The sequence below is a fragment of the Octopus sinensis genome, linkage group LG18 (assembly GCF_006345805.1).
Source record: "Octopus sinensis linkage group LG18, ASM634580v1, whole genome shotgun sequence".
Classification (NCBI taxonomy): Eukaryota; Metazoa; Mollusca; class Cephalopoda; order Octopoda; family Octopodidae; genus Octopus; species Octopus sinensis.
Genome location: NC_043014.1, coordinates 55,146,945 through 55,173,931, shown reverse-complemented (window position 1 = coordinate 55,173,931; position 26,987 = coordinate 55,146,945). Strand labels below are relative to the sequence as shown.

Below are 26,987 nucleotides of genomic sequence, written 5' to 3'. Positions count from 1 at the left end.
ATCAGTGTGTGTGTGTGTTATTAATCATCATCATCATTGAATTATATCTATTCTTTGATGTTGCTATTGGTTTGAGATGGACTTTCCAAGGAAGCCCTTTTTTTTTGTTTTTGCAGCCACATTCTCTTCCTGATGCCAAGCACTTTTGGTTCACCTTCCGCAACACACACAGCAACACGGTGCAACAAACGGTGTACCCCTATTCTAAAGACCGGGATACACTCACACCCACAAACACGCACACACGATGTGTGGGTGTCTGCACATACATACATACATACATACATACATACATGTATAAACAGACACTCTGAGAAATCCTATCTCCATTTCGCGGCTGATTCTGACTTAATTTAGAGAGCTGACGAAGAAGTACACCTATTAAAAAGCAAACCCAACGCTTCCCCCCTTCGCCCCGCCCCGAGGATGCCAGTTGCATTCGGTGATTACTAATGTGATGAGACTTTTCAAATCTCCTCTCTCTCTCTTCCTCTCTCTCTCTCTCTCTCTTTACCGTTTCGCAGAATCACTTGTTTTGACTGCTGCACTTCTTTTACATTCCATTTTTTTTCTTTTTCTTTTTTTTTTCTCACTGGAATCCAGAAGAAGCCAGTCAGTTCTGTGAGAATGTTGTGGTGTGTCGCGGGTGGAGGGCATATGTAGAATGTAAAATTCAATGTAATGTTTGTAGTTCAGGTCTTATTACTTTGAGAAGCACTCGCTGCTGCTGCTGCTACTGCTGCTACTACTTATTTTGCCTGTTTCTTTTTTTTTTCCTTTATCCTTTTTTTTTTCTTATATATTTACTTATTTATTTATTTATTCCTCTGTTGCCAATCTCTCTCTCAGTAATGTCTTTTCAACTACCGTTTCCATTACCGTTTTCGCTACTCTTTGTAATGTTATAACTCACCATGGGGTATATGAATTAATTATGCCTATATATATATATATATATAACTAGATTAGTGTGTGTATGTATGTGTGTGTATGTATATATATATATATATATATATATATATATGTGTGTGTGTTTGTGTGTGTATGTATATAATTTTCCATGCTGGTGTAAATAGGATGGTTCAACAGAATTCAAAGGGTTGGAGGACCACATCTTCAAAACCCATTTTTGGTGTAGTTATGCATATATATGCATGTATATATGTATGTATACGAATGTGTGTGTGTCTATATATATATCAAAGAATGTATGTATATATATATATATGTCATATCTATATATATATATCAAAGAATGTATGTATATATATATATAATATATATGTCATATCTATATATATATATATCAAAGAATGTATGTATATATATATATATATATGTCATATCTATATATATATATATATCAAAGAATGTATGTATATATATATATGTCATATATATAAAAGAATGTATGTATATATATATATGTCTATATATATATAATGTGAGGTATACTTGCCATCTCAATATGGCTAACCACTAAGGGTGAGTGTTACTGTAGCTTGTAGCCCCAGGAGTGGTTAGCCATATTGAGATAGCTAGTATATCTCACATTGTCGTGCAGTTACTGTTTACATCTCGTTCATATCATCATCATCATCATTGTTTAACATTCTCCTTCCATGCTGGCATGGGTTGAACAGTTTGCCAGGCGCTGGCCAGGCAGGAGCCTGCGCCATGCTTCTATGTCTGTTTTGCCATGGTTTCTATTGACTGGATGCCCTTCCTAACACCAACCACTCCATAGAGTGGTGGGCTGAGTGGTTTTTACGTGGCACTCACACAGTTTACCAGACAAAGAATTTTTGAGTGGGGAGGGGGCATTGGAGGAGGTGATCTTGTGTCATGATCATCATCATCATCATCATCGTTTAGCGTCCGCTTTCCATGCTAGTATGGGTTGGACGGTTCAACTGGGGTCTGGGAAGCCAGAAGGCTGCACCAGGCCCAGTCTGATCTGGCAATGTTTCTACGGCTGGATGCCCTTCCTAACGCCATGATATGTATAAGAATGTGTGTACATCTGTGTGTGTGTGTGTGTGTTTAGCATTTACTCTAAAATGTTAGAGATTATAACTGTCTCCCTTCTTCACTTGAACGAACGTGCAGTTGTACCGATCCATAGACCATGACCATCACTGCTCACTCTTCGGATTCCTTTGCCAGAGTTTATTCTGTTGCAGTAATTTCAACCAGGTGCAGGAATGGGTGTGTTGTTAAGATCCTATTGCAGCCACAGAGTTCATGGTTCAAACCCACTGCACATCACCTTCAGGAAATCTACTCCAGCCCAGGGCTGTGTGGTAAGAAGCTTACTTGCCAACCACATGGTTCTGGGTTCAGTCCCACGATGTGGCACCTTGGGCAAGTGTCCTCTACATAGTCTTGGGCCAACCAAAGGCTTGTGAGTGGATTTGGTAGATGGAAATTGGAAGAAGCTCATTGCGTGTGTTTGACCTCCAGCACTGTTTGGCAACCGGTGTTGGTGTGTTTACATCCCCACAACTGCAGCTCAACAAAAAGACTGACAGAATAAGTACCAGGCTTTTTTAAAAAAATTCTTCAAGGCAGCTGCTCCAACATGGGCCACAGTCTAATTCCTGAAACAAATTAAAAAGAAAAAGGTAGCCCTTCAAGGTTGTTCTCCAGCTTTCTTCCCCTCACAAACTTTTCCCTGCAAATATTCAAACTGGGCATCAACCCCTTCAATGTCGCCCTGTCTATGAGGCCCTGAAAAAAGTGAAGGGCTTTCACCTCTTTCTTCTGATTGTCATCAAAGTAAATCCATCATTAAAAATAGCATGGAAGTCTTGAAGTGCAGCAGAGTTGAATGAGGCCCCAACTGGGTCACACTTGTGACCCTTGGGGTCAGTCTCTCAAAATGATTTTGGAGTGAGTCTAAATATATATACTTGATAATATAATTAATCATTTTTAGTTGTTTGGCAAATGCTAAACAGCTACCCCTTACCCGCTCTCTGTCCATCCGTCCGTCTGTCTGTTTGTCTGTCTGTCTCTATCTCTCTTTGTCACTCACACACACACACAGCCATTTTCTAAATAATTAATTAAACTTTTTAGGTAACATAAAGACCTTCACCATCAATCTGCTGAATTATTTGTTAAAAACAATTTAATATTCTTTAATTAATTTAACATTCTTTAATTAAAACCATTTTTATTATTATTATCTCTTTTGCATCCTTTTTCCTTCACAAATTAGACTGTTTTGTTGTTGTTGGTGGTGTTGTTAGTATTAGTTTGTTGCTGCGGTTGGATGCCTCTATTTTTACTGCAAACCAGTGAACCGTGACCATTAAAGAGGTTTTACATAATTGCAAAAATTGGTTTCTGTGGCAAAATTTACACAGGTTAAACATTTAATATACTAAAAGGTTTCAGGTGTATTCTTTACAACAGCAGACAATTTTTCCACCGCCTTTAATTGAGCAAATCGACCCCGGAACTTATTCTTATTTTTTGTAAGCCCAGTACTTATTCTATCGGTCTCTTTTGCCGAACCGCTAAGTAACGGGGACATAAACACACCAGCATCAGTTGTCAAGCAATGCTAGGGGGACAAACACAGACACACAAACACACACACACGTATACATATATATATATATATATACATATATACGACAGGCTTCTTTCAGTTTCCGTCTACCAAATCCACTCACAAGGCATTGGTCAGCCCGGGGCTATAGCAGAAGACACTTGCCCAAGGTGCCACGCAGTGGGACTGAACCCGGAACCATGTGGTTGGTTAGCAAGCTACTTACCACCCAGCCACTCCTGCGCCTGGTTGTTTGTGGAAGATTCACAAAGATTCAAATAATAGTGAGTAAATATTGGATAGAAAAATCCGGAAGCAGCCTTCGAGTTTTTCTCTACGAATGGGTTTTTCATCAGTATTTACCTGCTATTATCTATGACTTTATTTGCTTCATAGTTCACTGACCCCTAAAAAAGAATTCACATTCCTCAAGTTTTTAAATTCCTGCGATGTTAATATATATGCGCAGCATGGCTGTGTGGTAAGAAGCTTGCTTCCCAACCACATGGTTCCAGGTTCAGTCCCACTGCATGGGACCTTGAGCCAGCGTTTTCTACAACAGCCTCGGTCCGACTAAAGCCTTGTGAGTGCATTTGGTAGACGGAAACTGAAAGAAGCCCATTATGTGTGTGTGTGTGTGTGTGTATGTGTTTATCACTCTACCACCACTGCTTCACAACCAGTGTTGGTTTGTTTATGTCCCTGCAAGTTAGCATTTCAACAAAACAGACAGATTAAATATTGGTCTTTAAAAACAAACCCCATTAGTCAATTTGTTCCACTTAAAACCCTTCGAGATGGTGCTCCAGCATGGTCACACTCCAATGATTGAAACAAGTAAAAGATTAAAAAAAAATAACTCTCGTTATTACAATATTTATTGCTTTTGGTTATAGCAAAGTAATTAATTCCCTGATGCACTTTTGTCGTTAACCCAGTTTGTTTCAAACCCATCTCTGCAATTACATCCAAAGCAATCAGTGCCTGTAATTTAATTTAATTTGATTTCATTAACAAGAAATGTAAATTGAAATAATTAACATTTCATGTAAATTCAGTTTCCAGCATCATGGAAATTTATTAAAAAAAAGAAAAATTAAAATTTTTAATCATTCCAGCGAGCACTTTGTGCCATCAATTCCTGTACAGAATTCAGCATGTGGGGTGAGGCAGGGGCCTGGCATTTCACCCTTTGCCATTTAAACCATCCATATCCAGACCAAATGTTCTGTTTTATATTCAAGCCAACTGGATCTCGCCTCTCACACTTGCCCTACAATGCTCTTCTAAGAATAATTTGGCATGGCTGTCTGGTAAGAAGCTTGCTTCCCAACCACTTGGTTCTGGGTTCAATCCCACTGCGTAGCACCCTGTGAGTGGATTTGGTGATTTGGTAGGTGGAAACTGAACGAAGCCTGTTGTATGTGTGTATGTATGTATGTATGTGTGTGTGTGTGTGTGTCTTTGTTTGTCCCCACCGCCACAGCTTGACAACCAGTGTCGGTGTATTTGCATCCCCTTAACTTGGCAGTTCACCAAAAGAGACCAACAGAATAAGTACCAGGCTAAAACAACTACGTCCTGGGGGGGGGGTCAATTCATTTGACTAAAAATTCTTCAAGGCAGTGCCCCAGCATGGCCACAGTCTAAATGACTTAAATAAACAGATAAAAAAAAAAGTCCAATTACATCATTGAAATCTCGAGGCCACAAGATGACTGATGACTAATTGAAAATGATGCGAATGAATAAACATGAGTGATTTGAATGGTGGAGGGTTAAGATGCGGATGGAGTTGTTGGTTTGGTTTTTTATGGTTGATTGATGAATTATTGTTTGTGATGATGAATTTCTAAGAATGGGAAATCTCAGCATGTTTCCCATTCTCTTTCGGAATCATTCTGTTAATCTGGAAAAAAGGGGGAATCGGTGACTTGGCTGCATTATCGTCATCATCATCATTGTCATCGTCCTCACTACTCCCACCACCTTTGTCATCACCTTCAAGGTCACCACTGTCACTTACGCCGTCATGACTGCTACTACTGATATCATTGTAGACGTCGTCATCACCCCCATGGCCATCATCATCATCATCATCACTGATGTCATCACCACCATGGACATCATCATCATCATCGTCATTATCATCATCGTCATTATCATCATCATCGTCATCATCATCGTCGTCATCATCATTACTGATGTCATCACCACCATGGACATCATCATCATCATCATTATCATCATCGTCATTATCATCATCGTTGTCGTCATCATCATCGTCGTCATCATCATTGTCATTATTATCGTTGTCATCATTATCGTCATCACCATCATCACTACTGACATCATTATTATCATTTCTGGTAAATGAATGTTTTGTCATGAAAGCTTTGTCCTGTGGTTAGACATTTCCCTCCTCAGAAAATAAATCCTGGTTTAAGAAATCCATCAAATGGGTTGGATGGCGAGGAAGTGGAGAAATGCTTAGCGGTATTTCATCTGCCGTTACGTTCTGAGTTCAAATTCCGCCGTGGTCGACTTTGCCTTTCATCCTTTTGGGGTCAATAAATTAAGTACCAGTTACGCACTGGGGTCAATGCAATCGACTTAATCCCTTTGTCTGTCTCGTCAATGTTTAGCCCCTTGTGGACCATAAAGAAATAAGAAGTTTGCTTCTCAACCACATGGTTCTAGGTTCAATCCTACTACATGGCGTCTTGGGTAATTATCTTTTATTATAGCCACAGGCTGACTAAAGCCTTGTGAGTGGATTTGGTAGACAGAAACTGAAAGAAGCAAGTCATATGTGTGTTTGCCTGTCTTTGCATCTGTGTTTGTCTCCCACCACCACCACCACTTGACAACTGGTGTTGGTTTGTTTGCATCCTTTAAGTTAATGATTCGTTTAGAGAGACCAATAAAATAAATGCCAGACTTTAAAAAAAAATAAATGAAAAAAAAAAAGGAAGTCCTGAAGTTGATTCATTCAACTAAAATTCTTCAGAGTGGTGCCCCAGCATGGCCACGGTCCTAATGACTGAATGAAACAAGATAAAAGATATCTTGGAGTACATGCTTTGAAGTGTCACAGGTTAATCAGGCTGTTCATGTTTAACAAACGTGTTCTTGTTTATGTTCACCGGGAAAATCTATTCAGGTTCAACAAGGACGTTCAAGGTGAACAGAGAATGTTGAGGCTTTACGAAAATATATTCAAAGTTAACAAACGTCCTGTGTGAGAATGTCCCAACAATGCTTCTAGATTGTACCTTTGCTAGTTTCTGGAATATGCCTATGTCGAGGCAATTTAATCAAAAGATAATTATTGTAATTAAAGCTAGATAGCCGAAGATAAATAAATAAATAAATACACACAAACACTGGTTTTGCTGTTTCATTTGTTTGTGCTTTTACTGCCCATTTAGCCTGACATTATTATTATTATTATTATGATGTTTTTTTCCTTCTTTCTTCAAATTTTCTTCCGTTTCTCGCCGAGTCTTTTCCATACACCTAGGGCAGAGAAGGGCATTGTATGCATTCCCAGATTACACGCGCACATTCACAGATAAAATATGTATTTGAAAATTAATAAATAAATAAATTCATGAATGGATGTTACTTTCACAGCAATAATGCTCTTCTCAGTACATGAGCCGTTCCAGTTAACATGATTTTTTGGCACTTCCTGTAGGGATAGTAAGCCTGGTATCATTTTCAAATAGGTTTCAGTACCTTTTTTTATCATTCCTAGAGATCCTACAATCACTGGTACTGTAGTCGCCTTGAGATGCCACATTTTTTCAATTTATTATTATTATTATTATTATCATTATTATTATTATTATGATGGTGAGCTGTCAGAATCATTAGCACGCTGGGCGAAATGCTTAGCAGTATTTCGCCCGTTGCTAGGTTCTGAGTAAAGAAAAAAGAGAATGAGAGAAAACGAAAGGGAGATCTAGAGGGTGGCAAGTGCCAGGGTATACCCTTGAGGTTCAAACGCCATAATATAAGTGGCAAGATATTGCGAAGGAAGTGTGATTAAAGAGGACGGAGTAAGTGACAAAAACCTGGGTATATATAGAGCCATTGGGGCTTAAACTTATTCACTGCTACAAATATAAATACATAAATATACATACCTTTATACTAACATGTAACAAGGCAGTTTAACCCTTTCGTTACCATATTTCTGTTGAGATGCTCTGTGTTTCTTTTAATTGATTTTAAATATAACAAAGAATTTAGTAAAATAACTTGGTTATCATTCAGCTAGTGTCAGGAACATAAATTGTGACTAAGGTTTGGTGGAAGATTTTAATTCAAAACTTTTGAAAACAAGACATTTGTATTACAGAGCCAGAGGTGGTTTCAGCTGGATTGGTATCAAAAGGGTTAAAAAATGACCTGTCTGAATATGTCTGTAAGTGTGAAAGAAGTAATTTTTGTAGTCTGAGGCAGAAAATCTCTTCAGTTATCTTGTGTGCAACCTGTTTATAAAAACTTGCAATCTCCATTGGTAAATAGAACATCTTTGCTGTTGTGGTGATTTCTGTTTATCACTTAACGAAGATTAACGAACAGGGTTGTTCTTGTGGTCTTGGAATGAGTCTAAGTATTCTTCTTGTATTTTGTTTGTTTCAATCATTGGGCCACGGCCATTCTGGGGCACCACCTTCAAGGGTTTAGTCGAACAAATTGGTCTCTGTTCTTATTCTCTTTAAGTCTGGAATTTATTTTGTCAGTCTCTGTTGTGAAACTGTTAAGTTACCAGCTGTAATAAGACAGAAGACAACAACACTAGTTGTCAGATGGTGTGGGGACACACAGACAAGCTCTCCATACAAGTACACACACACACACACACAATGAGCTTCTACACAGTTTCCATCTACCAAATTCACTCACAATGCATTGGTTGGCCTAGGGCTATAGAAGAAGACATTTGCCCAAGGTGCCATGCCCTGGTACTGAACCTGAAACCATGGGGCTAGACAGCAAGCTTCCTTACCACACAGCTATGCCAACGTTTTCATCTTCTTTCATTCATTCATTATTTCTATTTCCTTCTTTTTTCTGTTTAGACAGAAATTGTCTCAAAAGAATACGTCCTGCTTTCTCCTGTTGTAGCCATTTCTTACACCAAAATGAATCTCTTGTTGTTGTTATCAGTTGTATTCTCCAGCCATCCGAATGTGGCAGTTGTCAGCGCCGCCTGACTGGCGTCCGTGTCAGTGACACGTAAAAGCACCAACCGATCGTGGCCATTTGCCAGCCTCATCTGGCCCCTGTGCCGGTGGCACGTAAAAAGCACCCACTACACTCACGGAGTGGTTGGCATTAGGAAGGGCATCCAGCTGTAGAAACACTGCCAGATCAGACTGGTGCCTGGTGCAGCCTCCTGGCTTCCCAGACCCCGGTCGAATCATCCAACCCATGCTAGCATGGAAAACGGACGTTAAACGATGATGATGATGAACCATACTAAGTCTACTGCTCAATGCAACCTCAGCACATTGTTGCTGGTTGTAACCCCATCTTTCTATGTTATCCAACTGTGGCTTAGAAAGTGGGACCACATGGTTGGGTGATTAGTCCTAACCATTGCCATTATCATCTTTTAGCATCCATGCTGTCATGGGTTGGTCGACTTGACAGGATCTGACGGGTCTGAAGACTGCATCACATTACCAATGTCTTCTTTGGCATTGTTTCTATAGCTAGACACCCTTCCTGACACCAATCACTTTACAATATGCGCTGGGTACTTTTTTTCAGGGTACCAACACCAGTGAGGAGGTCATGCAGCTCTCAAGGCTATGATCTTCCCATCACCTGAGTGGGGGCTGCTCCCTTGCACTTTGTGACAAAAGCTAGGAAAAATAGTAAAATTGGTGCATGTGAGAGGGGGGCTACCCCTTTAATTCTGGGGCTAAATTACAGCCGCATTCGTACTAAACCAGGACTGCCATGTTATATTGTCAAATAATCTTTACCCTTTAATTCTCCTCGGAGATTGCAGTCAGGGCTGTTCACCAGCCTAGGGTGTTCAGTGGACAGTGTCTTGCAGTGTTCCTGATTCTCTATGAGTGGTGCTTCCTACACCAAAGTGGTTGCCTTCCATTTCATATTTTAACACATCTAGTATGAAATGTTTTGGATGTGGCTGTGTGGTAAGTAGCTTGCTTACCAACCACATGGTTCCGGGTTCAGTCCCACTGCGTGGCACCTTGGGTGAGTGCCTTCTACTATAGCCTTGGGCTGACCAAAGCCTTGTGAGTGGATTTGGTAGACGGAAACTGAAAGAAGCCTGTCGTATATATGTATATATATATATGTATGTGTGTGTGTTTGTGTGTCTGTGTTTGTCCCTCTAGCATTGCTTGACAACCGATGTTGGTGTGTTTACGTCCCCATCATTAGCGGTTCGGCAAAAGAGACCGATAGAATAAGTACTGGGCTTACAAAAGAATAAGTCCCGGGGTCGAGTTGCTCGACTAAAAGGCGATGCTCCAGCATGGCCGCAGTCAAAAGATTGAAACAAGTAACAAAGTAAAGAGTAAGAGTATTTTATGAGACCCTTCTAGTCAGTAAACAATGGATTATTGTTAATATTCAGCTTGAAGAAATGCTGTTAAGCATTTTGTATGGCATACTAACAATTCTGCCAACTTGCTGCCACAACAATAATAATAATAATAATAACCTTTTTAGTTTAGAGCAAATTAGATTCTCCGACCCACCCATTAAAAAACCTAACTTTTTATTTTTCAAATATCTTTTTGTGGCAGTGTTTCTTTTCTTTTTTGTTTTTTTTTTTGCATATCTTTAAATTATTTTTCCTTTCCTTTTTATTCTTCTATCTACTACTCAAGTCAGAGTTATTTTTATTTGATAATTATAGATTTCAACATTCCTCTCTGTTTTAAAGTCTACGTACTTATTTTTAGGAAAGGAATTTTAAATTATACCTTTGCCGAGATAAAAAAAAGTTTTTCTGGTGTAGGTTAGGATGGTGCACAGGTGGAAGAACCAAACAGTTGCAGCAAATAATAGGTAGGAAAAATACTTAAGCAAGAGCTTACCTGGAGCAGTGTCCATACAAACAGAACTGTGTTCCTCAACACAAGCACGGGGGTGGCTGTGGGGTAACAAGTTTACTGCCCAACCACAGGGTTTCCGGTTCAGGACTAATGTCAGTCACATGAATCGACCCCAGGACTTTTTACTTTTTAACCTAGTTCTTTTATTTTATCGGTGTCTGTTGTTGAACTGCTAAGTTATGGGAGTGTAAACACACCAACACCAGCTGTGTAGTGGTGGTGGTGGTGGTGAGGACAAACACAGACACACACACATACGTACATGCATTCATATATATATTCTATTTTTTCAGTCATTTGACTGCGACCATGCTGGAGTACCGCCTTTAGTCGAACAAATCGACCCTAACCCTAATCCTGGGGTCGATTTGTTCAACTAAGGGCAGTACTCCAGCATTCAATAATGTGATCCTAGATGCACTGTTCCCAGAAGAAAAATAAAAACTGAATGATTGCAGCCAGAACACCGTTGATAATAGGTCTGTTCTGTCCGGGCTGACCTAGGGCTAAACAACAGCAGCAACAATCACACAATCACTCAGTCTTGCCGCTTAGTTTGGAATTAAAGAAATAATCCTTTGTAGCAGCAGCAAGAGAAAGACCATTATTGTCAGGAACTGCTCTGTGTGTGTGTGTGTGTTGTGACTGACATTAAGTGCAGCAGCTTTTTTGGTAAAGACTTAATTCACGTTTCAATCAGTCACTGAATTGTTCCCATTGTTCCGCGAATTGTCCGACCCATGCCAGCATGAGAAATGGACGTTAGATGATGCTGATGACAATGACGATGATGATTTCAGTTTTGATGCCAGGATGAGTTGATAAAAACAAGATAAAAGATTCCAGCTACAGAATGCGAAGATGTACTTGACATAGTTCCCTCGATTCCAAGAATCTATTTTTACCTTTGTGCCTGATAACCTGGGGTTTTTTGGGGTGGGGAGAGGGGGTTCTACTGGCACAAGGCCTGAAATTTGTGAAAGAGGAGTGTTAGGGGTTTACATTGCCCCTGTGGAATGAACTGCTACTTATTTTATCGACCCTGAAAAGATGAAAGACAAGGTCAACCTCAGCTGAATTTGAACCCAGAACACAGAGATGGACAAAATGCGATGAAGCATTTCGTCCACTCTGCTAATGGTTCTGCCCGGTCACTGCCTTCTTTCTCTGTGATAGATACAGAGTGCACTTGTGATTAATAATAATAATGCCAATAATGGTTTTGAATTTTGGCAGAGGGCCAGTAGTTTTTGAGGGGAGGGGTAAGTTGATTACAATGACCCCATTGCTCGACTGACACTTATTTTATGAAATCCTAAAGGCAAAGATGACCTCAGAAGAATTTGAACCCAGAATGTAAAAAGACGGACGAAATACCACTTAGCACTTTGTCTTGTGTGCTGACAATTCTACCAGCTTGCTGCCTTAATAATAATAATAATAATAATAATTGTTTCTAATTGAGGTACAGTGCCTGAAATTTGCAGGGTGCGGGCTGGTTGATAACACTGACCCCAGTACTTAACTGGTCCTTTATTTTATTGATCCTGGAGGAATGAAGGGCAAACTTGACCTGAGTGGGACTTGAACTCAGAAACATAAGGATTCATAACTAGAAGCTGCAAGGCATTTTATCTGAAGCTTTAATGATTCTGCCAATCGGCTACTTCTGCCTTAATAATAATATTAATGATGATGATGATGATTTAAATATATATTTTCAACCGGCTTCCATGCCAGGGGCACATAAAAAGGCACCATTCAAGTGTGATCATTACCAGCGTCGCCTTACTGGCACTCAAGCCTATGCTAGTAGGGTGCCAAGAGTACCATCCAAGCGTGATCATTGCCAGAGCAGCCAACTGGCTTCCGTGCCAGTGGAACGTAAAAGGACACCATTTGAGCATGATCGTTACGAACGTCGCCTTACTGGCACCTGTGCCGGTGGCATGTGTAAAAAGATTCGAGCGAGGTCATTGCCAGTACCGCCTGACTGGCCCCCATGCTGGTGGCACGTAAAAACACCCACGACACTCTCAAAGTGATTGGCGTTAGAAAGGGCATCCAGTTGTAGAAACTCTACCAGATCAAGATTGGAGTCTGGTGCGGCCGTCTGGTTCGCCAACCCTCAGTCAAAATCGTCCAACCCATGCTAGCATGGAAAGCAGACGTTTAACGATAATGATGATGATAATAATGATAGTGAAAACCTAGAATATATATAGACTGAAATTGATTGTATACATACAATAGCAGTATCGCCCGGCGTTGCTCGGGTTTGTAAGGGAAATAACTATATAAGCATTTTTAGAGAGTTACTTCCCTTATATAATAGCAAAAAAATGCATTAAAAATGGGGGAAAATGATGGTAATTTTTTTTTTAAATCGTAGACTCATCGTAGACGCGCACTAATACCCAGAAGGGCTCGATATGAATCACGACTATAAGATACCTGGTTTTGGTTAAACTGCACCACAAAATGTGGGAGTAGTTAGGAATCTAAATCATAGGAGACAGACACACAACTTGACTTTTATAAAGATATGTCTGTAAAATTGAAAATGAAGACGCAACTATAAGACTCTACTTATTATTGTTAATTTGTCATAAAACCAAAACTGCAATGAAGAAATTAGTGGAAGTCGTTAATGAGATTCTGTGTTTTGAGCTTATTTTAATCTGTATCATTAAAAGATGCTGGATATGGTTCCTTTTAATTTTTTTTTTTTTGTCTTGAAGTGTCCACTGATAACACTCGTAATTACAGTAAAAGCATTAAGTCTTTTGTTACCATATTTCTATAGAAATCCACTGCTTTTGTTTCAATTCGTTTTGGAAATTATAAAGAGCTAGCAGTATCGCCCGGCGTTGCTCGGGTTTGTAAGGGAAATAACTATATAAGCATTTTTAGAGAGTTATAGCCAAAAAATAGCAAAAAAATGCATTAAAAATGGAAAAAAATTATGGTAAATTTTTTTTTAAATCGTTGACTCATCGTAGACATTTTTAGAGAGTTACTTCCCTTATATAATAGCGAACAAAATGCATTAAAATGGAAAAAAAATTATGGTAAATTTTTTTTTAAATTGTAGACTCATCGTAGACGCGCACTAATACCCAGAAGGGCTCAATATGAATCACGACTATAAGATACCCGGTTTTGGTTAAACTGCACCGCAAAATGTGGGAGTAGTTAGGAATCTAAATCGTAGGAGACAGACACACAACTTCACTTTTATTTATAAAGATTTAGTAAAATAACTCTGCCAATAAGAAGCTAGTGTTCGGGGCATGAATTAACATGGAATTTTGATGAAGGTTTTAGTTTAGATCACTTTGAATTTGGAAGCTTACAATAAGTACCATTCATGCAAGGGTCGTTGCCCGTGCCGCCTGACTGGCTCCTCTGCTAGTGGCACACAATAAGTACCATTAATGCAAGGGTTGTTGCCAGTGCCGCTTGACTGGTTCCTCATTCCGGTGGCACATAAAAAGCACCATCCAAATGTGACTGAGGCCAGAAGCACCTGACTGGCTCCCATGCCAGTAGCACGTAAAAGCACCCACCACACTCTCGAAGTGGTTGGCGTTAGGAAACCTTGCTTGGTACAGCCTTCTGGCTTGCCAGCCCTCAGTCAAACTGTCCAACCCATGCCAGCATGGAAAATGGACAGTAAAACGGTGATGATGATGGTTCAGTTTACGTAACTGTTAGGACAGGTAACAGTGGCACTTATTAACACAACGTGGCAGTCATTTTATGAGAAGAAATCCTCTCACAGCCATTTCACTCTGACAGAATCTATAATTAAACATTAGCCTCACAACAGCAGCTAACATTTGTGAAAGGACCAATTCAGGTGTGAGTGTGTGTGTGTGTGTGTGTGTGTTTATATGAAGCAGTGCACTTGTATTTTATTTATATAGTTGATAGGGTATGTCGGGTATGTTGCTACCCTCAAATATTTGTAATCATTTGTATCAGTTAAGATAAATTTACACTTACACACACACACACACACACACACACTCTCTTTCTCTCTCTCTGTCTCTCTTGTGTTGCTCAGTGGTTAGGGTAGTCAGCTCACAATTGTTCAGTCATGGATTTGATTCTTAGAGGTGCATTGTGTCCTTGAGCAAGATACTTTATTTCACATTGCTCCAGTCCACTCAGCTGGCAAAACATGAGTAGTACCTGTACTTCAAAGGGCCAGCCTCGTCACACTCACTGGTCACACTGACTCTCCCTGAGAATTGCATTAAGGGTACACGTGTCTGTAAAGTACTCAGCCACTTCCACGTTAATTTCACAAGCAGGTTCTTCCGTTGATCAGATGAACTGGAACCCTCATTGTCGCAACCAACAGACTGCCAAATTTCATTGATTTTGTGTGTGTGTGTGTAATTATTGTCTTGCCTTGTTTCAACTCTGCTTCGACAAACCAAACCCCACCACTGCCTGGTTGTTGAATGTCTTTGAGCAAACTCCTCTCCCATGCAATCATTGGATCAGATCCCTACTGCGAGGCTGACCCAGTATCTTCCTGTATCGATTCTTTCTACCCCCAGCATTTCAGTTAGGGTCTCTTATTCACTTTTCTCCTCCCCACCAATCCCAGAAGCTGGATAAGGTCATGGATACTGTCCTTCCTCCTGGGATCAACCCTTTCGTTACTAACCCGGCTGAAACTGGCTCTGACTCTTTAGTATAAATGTCTTGTTTTCATAAGTTTTGAATTCAAAATTTCCACCAAATCTTAGTCACAATTTATGTTCCTAACACTAGCCAATGATAACGATGTTATTTTACTAAATTCTTTCTTATATTTAAAATAATTGGAAGAAACACAGAGCATCTCAACAGAAATATAGTAACGAAAGGGTTAAGCCACATATTTTTTTAAAGTCTGAGACCCAGTTGATCTTGAAACACCAGTGTCTTCATGTTGGCCATCAAATATTAGGAAAATACAATTTATAGTATCTAATTTTGAGGGGGGGGGGGAATAAATGTTCTCTAGTGTAATATGGTTGACTGGCAAGCAGGAGATCAGTGGTTCAAGTCCTGTCAGTGAGTTTTGCATTCTTCCTTTCTTTCCCAGATTTATTTCTAGCCGACCAAGTGACTCCATAAAGTCTGTCTTCAAATAAAACAACTGACATAATTAGAAATGAAAAAACATGTCCATTTCAAACACGGCTTTCTAGAGAGCTTGCCATATCTACAGTACAAGCATCTCATTAAGTATAATACTTGATGAAATTTAAATGATCTAAATTAATTAGGTATTAATTGATGTGTCTAATGGCATTGACATCAAGATCTTAGCAGTTAATTATACACAGACATTATTTTTTTCAGTTCCACATACATAACAACATATAATGTCAATCAAAGACCTGTTTAGACCTCACTGGTGGCAGTGGTGGTGATGGTGGTGGTAGTGGTGGTGGAGGGTGTTGTAGAATTGAGATTTAAGAGAAATGACAACAATGATGATGAGGATGATGAGGATGAGCCTGATAGTGGTGATGTTGATGATAACGTGTGTGTATTTCTCTCAGTATTGCAGTGTTGGCAATACCATCAGCTGCTGATCACAGTGCACTTCCAAGTTCTGTCTTGACTGTACCATTCTTTTCCACCTTGACCAAAATTAGCTAAATTGTCTTCCCATCATTATGGAAGCCTTCCAGGTGGTCTTTTCTTATCGCTTGAAATGCCACTCAGTAACTGCATGGGTCCACCTGTTGTCTGTAAACCTCGCAACATGTCTGGCCCAGCAGATCCCATGCTTTTGGTATTCTACAATCACATCATTAATACTAATCCATTCTCAAATTTATATATTTAAATCAAATGGAAATTATAGTTAAGACACGTGTGCTGGTAACACGTAAGAAGCACCGTTCGAACGTGGCAGATGCCAATGCCACCTGACTGGCGTCCGTGTCAGTGACACGTAAAAGCACCAACCAATCATGGCCATTTGCCAGCCTCCTCTGGCCCCTGTGCCAGTAGCATGTAAAATGCACCCACTACACCCAAGGAGTGGTTGGCGTTAGGAAGGGCATCAAGCTGTAGAAACACTGCCAGATCAGACTGGAGCCTGGTGCAGCCTCCTGGCTTCCCAGACCCCAGTCAAACCGTCCAACCCATGCTAGCACGGAAAACGGACGTTAAATGATGATGATGATCATCATCATCATATATATAAGCATTATCACTTGATGGTTGTTTTTGCAGCTGGTTCCAATGGTTCGACAGGATCTGGCAAGCCACAGGTCAGCACCAAGTTCCAGTATCAGCTTTGGCATAGATTCTACAATTTTGCCACACCCTTCCTAATGCCAACCACAATGCCATGCCTACCATGTTACCAAAAAGCCCCTGTGCTGGTGCCACACAAAAAAGCACCCGGTACATTCTGAAAAGTGGTCGGCATCAGGAGCCATGCCAGAACAGACAACCGGAGTCTGGTGCCACTCTTTGGTTTGCCAACTCCTGTTAAACTGTCCGACCCATGCCAGCATGGACAACATCATCATCATCGTTTAACGTCCACTTTCCATGCTAGCATGGGTTGGACAGTTCAACTGGGGTCTGGGAAGCCCGAAGGCTGCACCAGGCCACTCAGATCTGGCAGTGTTTCTACGGCTGGATGCCCTTCCTAACGCCAACAACTCCGTGAGTGTAGTGGGTGCTTTTTATGTGCCACCGATACAGGTGCCAGACGAGGCTGGTGAATGGCCATGCTCGGATGGTGCTTTTTTACGAGCCACCGGCACGGAGGCCAGACAAGGCTGGCACGGCCACGATCGGACGGTGTTTGTTACATGCCAGCAGCACGGAGGCCAGTTGATGCGGTGCTGGCTATGGCCAAGTTCTGAAGGTTCTCTTAGACACTGAATAATACACACACACAAACATACATTTAGCTGTTGAAATCATCATCATCATCACGAGCAAAAACAAAATTCTAAAGTAACATAGTCGACTTGTTTTACTTCATTTTTTTTGCTTTTGTATTCGTTTTTTTGTTTCCCTCTCCAATTATCAAAAACTAGGAGTTGTGAAATATTTATCAGCATTTATTGTTGTACTGTATTGTCAGGTTGTTGTTGTTTTTTAACCTCTGACCTTATTGATTTTCTATTATATACGTGTGGTGTGTGTCTGTTGGTGTTACCTTTATATCCTTTGTCTACCTTGTTTCAGCGCCTGCTTTTAACTCCACCACTCTCTTGCAAACAAGGTGATCTTCGTTTTCTTTTCTCACTTATTTACATGTTTTTATCTGTCTTCAAATATCAAACACGGATAAAAAAAAAAAAAACAATGATAAAAATAAAGAGAAAAATAAATGAGAAAAAAGCAAATCATTACTCTTTCATCCACCTCTCTCTCTCTCACACACACACACACACACACACACTCTTCCTCTCTCTCACACACACACACTCTCCCTATCTCACTCTCACACTCTCTCTCACTCTCTCTCTCTCTCTCTCTCTCTCACTCTCTCTCTCTCACACACTCTCTCTCTCACACACTCTCTCTCTCACACACTCTCTCTCTCACACACTCTCTCTCACACACACTCTCTCTCTCTCTCTCTCTCTCTCTCTTGTAGAAATAATGTTAAAACAGAAAAAAAAATCTATGAAGAGAATGTGAGAAAAGAAATACGTAGATTTTGAACTTGAGGTTTATTCTGTCTGTTTTGATAATAGTGACTTTGTAAACGTGACAACACATTGTGTTGGGTGGAGGCTTGACTTTGTTTGTCCCCTCTATGTTTTGCCCCTTGTGGGCAGTAAAGAAATATATATATATATATTATCATCATCATCATCATTTAGCGTCCGCTTTCCATGCTAGCATGGGTTGGACGGTTCAACTGGGGTCTGTGAAGCCAGAAGGCTGCATCAGGCCCAGTCTGATCTGGCAGTGTTTCTACGGCTGGATGCCCTTCCTAACGCCAACCACTCCGCGAGTGTAGTGGGTGCTTTTTACGTGCCACCCGCACAGGAGCCAGACGGAGCTGGCAAACGGCCACGGACAGATGGTGCTTTTTACGTGCCACCGGCACGGGGGCCAGGCGAGGCTGGCAACGGACACAAACGGATGGTGCTTTTACGTGCCACAGGCACGGAGGCCAGTCGGGGCGGCGCTGGCAAATATATATATATTTGTTTTTATGTTATAATAAAAACAATTTTACATTGAATTGAAGAATTACTGAATACATTTGGTAGAGTACAAATTTGTTGTTCTTTAACAAGAATCGTATTGACAGTGACTTTGAAGTTTTGACCAGCTAAGTCATTATCAGGCATCTATGCATGTACATAAGTTCCTTTATTCACTTTCACTCTTCTGTTTTTAATTATTTAAACTCTTCCTCCGAGGAACAAGGAGCTGGTTCCTAAGATACAAAGCTCCATCGTTGGAATGAAGAAATGAAGACAATGTCGCATTTTTAACTTGAGAAAATTCTTCATATTTTTACTCTTCCACTTACAGATTCTATCTGTAACAGCACCAATTATCATTCGTGTGACCTCGTGTGTACCGTTGGCGATTTTTTTTTTTCCTCTGTCTTCCCTTCTCTGGATCTTTCCTTCTCCTATGTTTCCGACGAAGAGCTCCGCTCGAAACGTTAAACCCTCCTTCTTTCCTGAGCGTCCAATAATACTATATTTGTTCCACGTCCTCGCGTTGTTGTGTTTTTTTGCGCTTTCTTGTTTGGATTAACTTTATATATATGTATATATATATATATGTATGTATGTATGTATGTCAGTATGCTTGCATGCATGCAAGTCATTTGGAGGGGCATCATAAAGGCGGAAAGCTGGCAGAAATGTTAGCACGCCAGGCAAAATGCTTAACGGTATTTCGTCTGCCGTTACGTTCTGAGTTCAAATTCTGCCGAGGTCGACTTTGCCTTTCATCCTTTCAGGGTCGATAAATTAAGTACCAGTTACGCACTGGGGGGGGGGGGGGTCGATGTAATCGTCTTAATCCGTTTGTCTGTCCTTCTTTGTCCTCTCTGTGTTTAGCCCCTTGTGAGTAGTAAGGAAACAAGAGGGGCATCATAACATATAAACCATGCCAAAGCAGACATTCAGATCTACAATACTTTATAGGAATTTTTTAGATCAACCTCAGTACATAACTGGTACTTTATTTTATCCTCCCAACTCCCAGAAGGATGAAAGGTGAAATTGATTTTGAACTCAGAAAATAAAGAGTCCCTTTAAATACTGCAGGATTTTTGTCTAATGAGTTACTCTTTCTGCCAATTCCTCACCAAAAATAAACTGGAAGTTTTTTAGACTCCCCCCTTTTTTTTATGTTTCTCTGCATTGTTGTGTTTCTTTCTAAATTTTTCCTCTCTTTTATTCTCTCCTCAGATGTCTGGAGTCTTGGAGTTGTCCTTTATATGTTGGTTTGCGGCACACCACCATTCTATGAAGCAAATGACAGTGAGACGCTAACCATGATCATGGATTGTAAATATAAGTTCCCAGGTCATGTGTCGAAGGATTGTCAGTCGTAAGTATTTACCAGCCTTTTACTTGACTAAAGGAGTCTTCTTAATATTTGTGTTTATCAGCTTTTTCTTTTTTTTATTTCCCTGCCCTCCCCCCGACTGCAGAGTGAGGAACAAGACAGTCTGTGGGACTTGCTACACTTTTGAAAAAAATTTTTCCCTGTAAGTTAGGAATAATATTCCCTCAAATTATTATTTTATATATATATATATATATATATATATATAGGCGCAGGAGTGGCTGTGTGGTAAGTAGCTTGCTTACCAACCACATGGTTCCGGGTTCAGTCCCACTGCGTGGCATCTTGGGCAAGTGTCTTCTGCTATAGCCCCGGGCCGACCAATGCCTTGTGAGTGGATTTGGTAGACGGAAACTGAAAGAAGCCTGTCGTATATATATACATACATATATATATGTCTGTGTGTCTGTGTTTGTCCCCCCAAGCATTGCTTGACAACCGATGCTGGTGTGTTTGCATCCCCGTCACTTAGCGGTTCGGCAAAAGAGACTGATAGAATAAGTACTGGGCTTACAAAGAATAAGTCCCGGGGTCGATTTGCTCGAATAAAGACGGTGCTCCAGCATGGCCGCAGTCATTTGACTGAAACAAGTAAAAGAGTAAAAGAGAGGGAGTATATATATATTGTGGTAAGCAACTCTCGAGAACTGAACAGCAGAAGGTTTTGAAAAAAGAAAACCTCTTTCGGGCAGGTATTTTGGCCCTTAACTTCTTACAGTCAGAGGGGGGTCGGGCCATGTTCAGGGCATGGCTCCTGGGTACCCTTCTGCTGATTTTTTTTTAACCGTTTGGATATTGGTGACTTGGGTATTTAAAGTGCATTCAAGATTTCGTCCAGTTGGAACTCCTCTCCGTTGACTCAGCCATCATACTTACACACCACGTACATGCCATGTTAGTCATAGTTGCTTACTAGCTTGGCTGTTAGTAGCTTAAGAGTGTGTGTGTATATGTATATATATATTGATTTGGAGAAACATGAATAATGTGAGTGAGAAAGTTGGTGTTTCGCTCTGGGTCAATGCTAATCAAGTAGAAAAATAACAAAGGAACAAAATGTAATAAGGATTATAGAAAATTGCTTCATCATCAGTTCTTACGTTTTTCTTTATATTTTTTCTTTTTATTTATTTATTGGTTTTGTTATATTTGGGGAGGGTCATTTTGCCAATGAACTCATGCACTGTTTACTCTTTACTCTTTTACTTGTTTCAGTCATTTGACTGCGGCCATGCTGGAGCACCGCCTTTAGTCGAGCAAATCGACCCCGGGACTTATTCTTTGTAAGCCCAGTACTTATTCTATCGGTCTCTTTTGCCGAATCGCAAAAAGTGACGGGGACGTAAGCACACCAGCATCGGTTGTCAAGCAATGCTAGGAGGACATACACAGACACACAAACACACACATACATATACATATACATATATATATATATATATATATATACATATATACGACAGGCTTCTTTCAGTTTCCGTCTACCAAATCCACTCACAAGGCATTGGTCGGCCCAGGGCTATAGCGGAAGACACTTGCCCAAGGTGCCACGCAGTGGGACTGAACTCGGAACCATGTGGTTGGCTAGCAAGCTACTTACCACACAGCCACTTCTGCGCCTTTACGTTTTTCTTTATATATTTTCTTTTTATTTATTTATTGGTTTTGTTATATTTGGGGAGGGTCATTTTGCCAATAAACTCATGCACTGTTTATATGATCTGCATTTTAGCTTTATCATTATTATTGTTATTGTTATCAAAATCAAAATCGCTGACGTGGCCGATGACAGTACCGCCTAATTGGCACTCATGCCAGTGGAATATTAAAGGCACCATCCAAGCATGATCATTGCCAGCATTGCCTTACTGGTACATGTGCCAGTGGCACATGAAAAACAGCATTCAAGCGTGGTCGTTGCCAGTGCCGCCGGACTGGCTCCCGTGCAGGTGGCACATAAAAACACCTTTTGAGCGTAGCCGTTGCCAGTACCGCCTGACTGGCCCTCGTGGCGGTGGCACATAAAAGCACCCACTACACTCTCAGGGTGGTTTGCGTTAGGAAGGGCACCCAGATGTAGAAACATTGCCAGATCAGATTGGAGCCTGGTGCAGCCTTCTGGCTCGCTAGTCCTCAGTCAAACCGTCCAACCCATGCCAGCATGGAAAGCGGACGTTAAACGAGGATAATGATGACGAGTTTACTTGTCACGCCACACATTCTATTCTGGGAATATTTTAATTGCACCAGAATAAATTCTCGGGTTTCTAAACCAAAAGGGAACATTGTCTCCTGGTGTTTTGTTGTGCCTTTTATACAAACATATGTTTAAATGTTACTAGCCTTCTGACACGCACTCATTCAAATAGGTACCCCGCATTAACCAACATCTCCTTTGCCACATTGGTAACAGTAAAAAAGCAAACAAACAAATATATAAAAGTATATATATAGGCGCAGGAGTGGCTGTGTGGTAAGTAGCTTGTTTACCAACCACATGGTTCCAGGTTCAGTCCCACTGCGTGACACCTTGGGCAAGTGTCTTCTATTATAGCCTCGACCCGACCAAAGCCTTGTGAGTGGATTTGGTAGACAGAAACTGAAAGAAGTCCGTCGTATATATATATATATATATATTATATATATATACATATATACGACAGGCTTCTTTCAGTTTCCGTCTACCAAATCCACTCACAAGGCATTGGTCGGCCCAGGGCTATAGCGGAAGACACTTGCCCAAGGTGCCACGCAGTGGGACTGAACTCGGAACCATGTGGTTGGCTAGCAAGCTACTTACCACACAGCCACTTCTGCGCCTTTACGTTTTTCTTTATATATTTTCTTTTTATTTATTTATTGGTTTTGTTATATTTGGGGAGGGTCATTTTGCCAATAAACTCATGCACTGTTTATATGATCTGCATTTTAGCTTTATCATTATTATTGTTATTGTTATCAAAATCAAAATCGCTGACGTGGCCGATGACAGTACCGCCTAATTGGCACTCATGCCAGTGGAATATTAAAGGCACCATCCAAGCATGATCATTGCCAGCATTGCCTTACTGGTACATGTGCCAGTGGCACATGAAAAACAGCATTCAAGCGTGGTCGTTGCCAGTGCCGCCGGACTGGCTCCCGTGCAGGTGGCACATAAAAACACCTTTTGAGCGTAGCCGTTGCCAGTACCGCCTGACTGGCCCTCGTGGCGGTGGCACATAAAAGCACCCACTACACTCTCAGGGTGGTTTGCGTTAGGAAGGGCACCCAGATGTAGAAACATTGCCAGATCAGATTGGAGCCTGGTGCAGCCTTCTGGCTCGCTAGTCCTCAGTCAAACCGTCCAACCCATGCCAGCATGGAAAGCGGACGTTAAACGAGGATAATGATGACGAGTTTACTTGTCACGCCACACATTCTATTCTGGGAATATTTTGATTGCACCAGAACAAATTCTCGGGTTTCTAAACCAAAAGGGAACATTGTCTCCTGGTGTTTTGTTGTGCCTTTTATACAAACATATGTTTAAATGTTACTAGCCTTCTGACACGCACTCATTCAAATAGGTACCCCGCATTAACCAACATCTCCTTTGCCACATTGGTAACAGTAAAAAAGCAAACAAACAAATATATAAAAGTATATATATAGGCGCAGGAGTGGCTGTGTGGTAAGTAGCTTGTTTACCAACCACATGGTTCCAGGTTCAGTCCCACTGCGTGACACCTTGGGCAAGTGTCTTCTATTATAGCCTCGACCCGACCAAAGCCTTGTGAGTGGATTTGGTAGACAGAAACTGAAAGAAGTCCGTCGTATATATATATATATATATATATATATATATATATATATGTATGTGTGTGTGTCTGTGTTTGTCCCCCTTGCATTGCTTGACAACTGATGCTGGCATGTTTATATTCCCGTCACTTAGCGGTTCGGCAAAAGAGACCGATAGAATAAGTACTGGGCTTACAAAAGAATAAGTCCCGGGGTCAAGTTGCTCGATTAAAGGCGGTGCTCCAGCATGGCCGCAGTCAAATGACTGAAACAAGTAAAAGAGTAAAAGAGTATATATTATATATAGTTGTACATATAAAATAGGACTATAACGGTAACACAACTGTTCATATGCTTGCCACAGAGAACAACAGCATAAGAACAAAGCCTTCTGGAATGGTCACAGAAAAAGAGGGACAAAAGTTTTTTGAAAGAGAGTTACAGAACAAGAAACGTGAACTGAAGCCAAGTGAATGTATTTATGGACTTCAATGTGGACCATTAAATGAGAAAACCACAACTTGTAGGTGGCACTAAGAAGCGAGTATGACTTAGTAACATACCGTGATTTCACTAAGCATTGTAGGTATCTGTGTAGTTACAAGCAGACACAGATCCCTTCTTGGCTTTCCCACCCTGAGCCCAGTGCATATCAAGGATGTGACAGCTGGAAGGAGAGAGAGAGCTGTATCAGAATTAAGCTGGTACTTGTTTTCAGCTGGGTAAGACTATGGAGTGCCTTGCTCAAGGATTCATTGCACTGCCCAGCTCAGGAATTGAACTCAGGACCACTTGAATGTGTGAGCTCAATACCCTAAGGTTTTGATACGACTCTCTCACAACACATCAATAGATAAATGATAATTTTATATCCTGCATTTAAAACGATGAAAAGTTTGCGTGGCATCTTGGGCAAGTGTCTTCTGCTATAGCCCCGGGCCGACCAAAGCCTTGTGAGTGGATTTGGTAGACGGAAACTGAAAGAAGCCTGTCGTATATATGTATATATATATATATGTGTGTGTGTGTGTTTGTCCCCCTAGCATTGTTTGACAACCGATGCTGGTGTGTTTATGTCCCCGTTACTTAGCGGTTCGGCAAAAGAGACCGATAGAATGAATACTGGGCTTACAAAAAGAATAAGTCCCGGGGTCGATTTGCTCGACTAAAAGGCGGTGCTCCAGCATGGCCGCAGTCAAATGACTGAACCAAGTAAAAAGAGTATCCGTTTGTCTTGTTCTTGTCTAAACTCTTCTAAAAACTTCTTTCAAATTCTCAATTCCTTTCAATAATCTCTCCTTTCCGGAATATTCTTGTCCTCTCTCTCACATTTGCCGATAGAAGCAGATCAATATCGTTTCATATCAAAAGACGTATAAATAATTATGCCACAGCAGTTCTATCAATTTTCCAGTCCAGTTATAAAATGCTGTAAAATTTGCAACAAGGCCCATTTTCAATTTCCTTCACCATAAATCATTTATCTAAATTATCCCATTTATTAAATAAAATTAAGGGGGGAAAGAAAAAGGAAAAAAATTATTATTTTTTTCGTTTTGGTTTAGTTATAAATTGCAACGCAAAACCTAACAAGGCAGAATTTTTGTTCCTTCAACCATTAATCATTAATCTACATTATTAAATATATTTTTGTATGTTATTTTATACTAGCAGTATCGCCCGGCGTTGCTCGGGTTTGTAAGGGAAATAACTATATAAGCATTTTTAGAGAGTTATAGCCAAAAAATAGCAAAAAAATGCATTTAAAATGGAAAAAAAATTATGGTAAATTTTTTTTTAAATCATTATCGTTGACTCATCGTAGACATTTTTAGAGAGTTACTTCCCTTATATAATAGCGAAAAAAATGCATTAAAATGGAAAAAAATGATGGTAAATTATTTTTAAAATCGTAGACTCCTCATAGACGCACGCTAATACCCAGAAGGGCTCGATATGAATCACGACTATAAGATACCCGGTTTTGGTTAAACTGCACCGCAAAATGTGGGAGTAATTAGGAATCTAAATCGTAGGAGACAGACACACAACCTCACTTTTATATATAAAGATTATTTAATTTGATTGTTAACTTTTTCAGTTTATTTTAGTTTAATACAAGATGTAACGGGCCAAGGTAGCTTCTCCATTTTACTCCATAATAAATCATTGATTTTATTATCCTGAATACAATTTTATTTCCTTTAGCAAGCTCTTTGCTCCATGTGTGTGTGTGTTTATGATGCAAGGTAGCCAAGTATCTCCTCTACAGCCAAGACATCTCTACCCATCCTACTATCAAGCTTCACCTTCTCAGCACTTGGCATATGGCCACCTCCTATTACTTATTTCTTTACTACCCACAAGGGGCTAAACACAGAGAGGACAAAGAAGGACAGACAAACGGATTAAGTCGATTACATTGACCCCAGTGTGTAACTGGTACTTAATTTACTGATCCCGAAAGGATGAAAGGCAAAGTCGACCTCGGCGGAATTTGAACTCAGAACGTAACGGCAGATGAAATACGGCTATGTATTTCGCACAATGTGCTAACGTTTCTGCCAGTTCACCTATTGCTACAACAACTACTACTACTACTACTACAACCCCGTTCAATTAAAGGTGCTTTCTTTGCCCTTTCTTGATTGTTGCAAATTACTTGCCAGTGTCACGGAAAAAAGCACCCAGTGCCCTCAGCAAAGTTGTTGGCCCTATGAAGGGCATCCAGCCATAGGAACCATGCCAAAGCAGACATTCAGAGCTCAGCATAATCTTCCAGTTGTCAAACTGTCCAACCCACACCTGCATATGAGATAGATGTTAAATAATTATAATGATGGTGTGCATGTATATATATATACACACACACACACCATCATCATCATCATTTTAACACCCACCTTTTTATACTCACACCATTCGAGCATGATCATTACAGCGTCGCCTTACTA

At 40.4% G+C, this 26,987-nt stretch overlaps 1 protein-coding gene across 7 annotated transcripts in view; it reads left to right on the top strand.

The window, feature by feature from the left end:
- Nucleotides 1-26,987, top strand: part of LOC115221364 (SNF-related serine/threonine-protein kinase) — a 192,069-nt gene that overhangs the window by 95,736 nt on the left and 69,346 nt on the right. For all 7 annotated transcript variants that reach the window (XM_036511094.1, XM_029791538.2, XM_036511091.1 and 4 more), the window contains exon 2: nucleotides 20,094-20,235. In XM_036511094.1, the coding sequence (XP_036366987.1) occupies nucleotides 20,094-20,235 (142 nt within the window). The remainder of the gene's footprint in view (nucleotides 1-20,093; nucleotides 20,236-26,987) is intronic.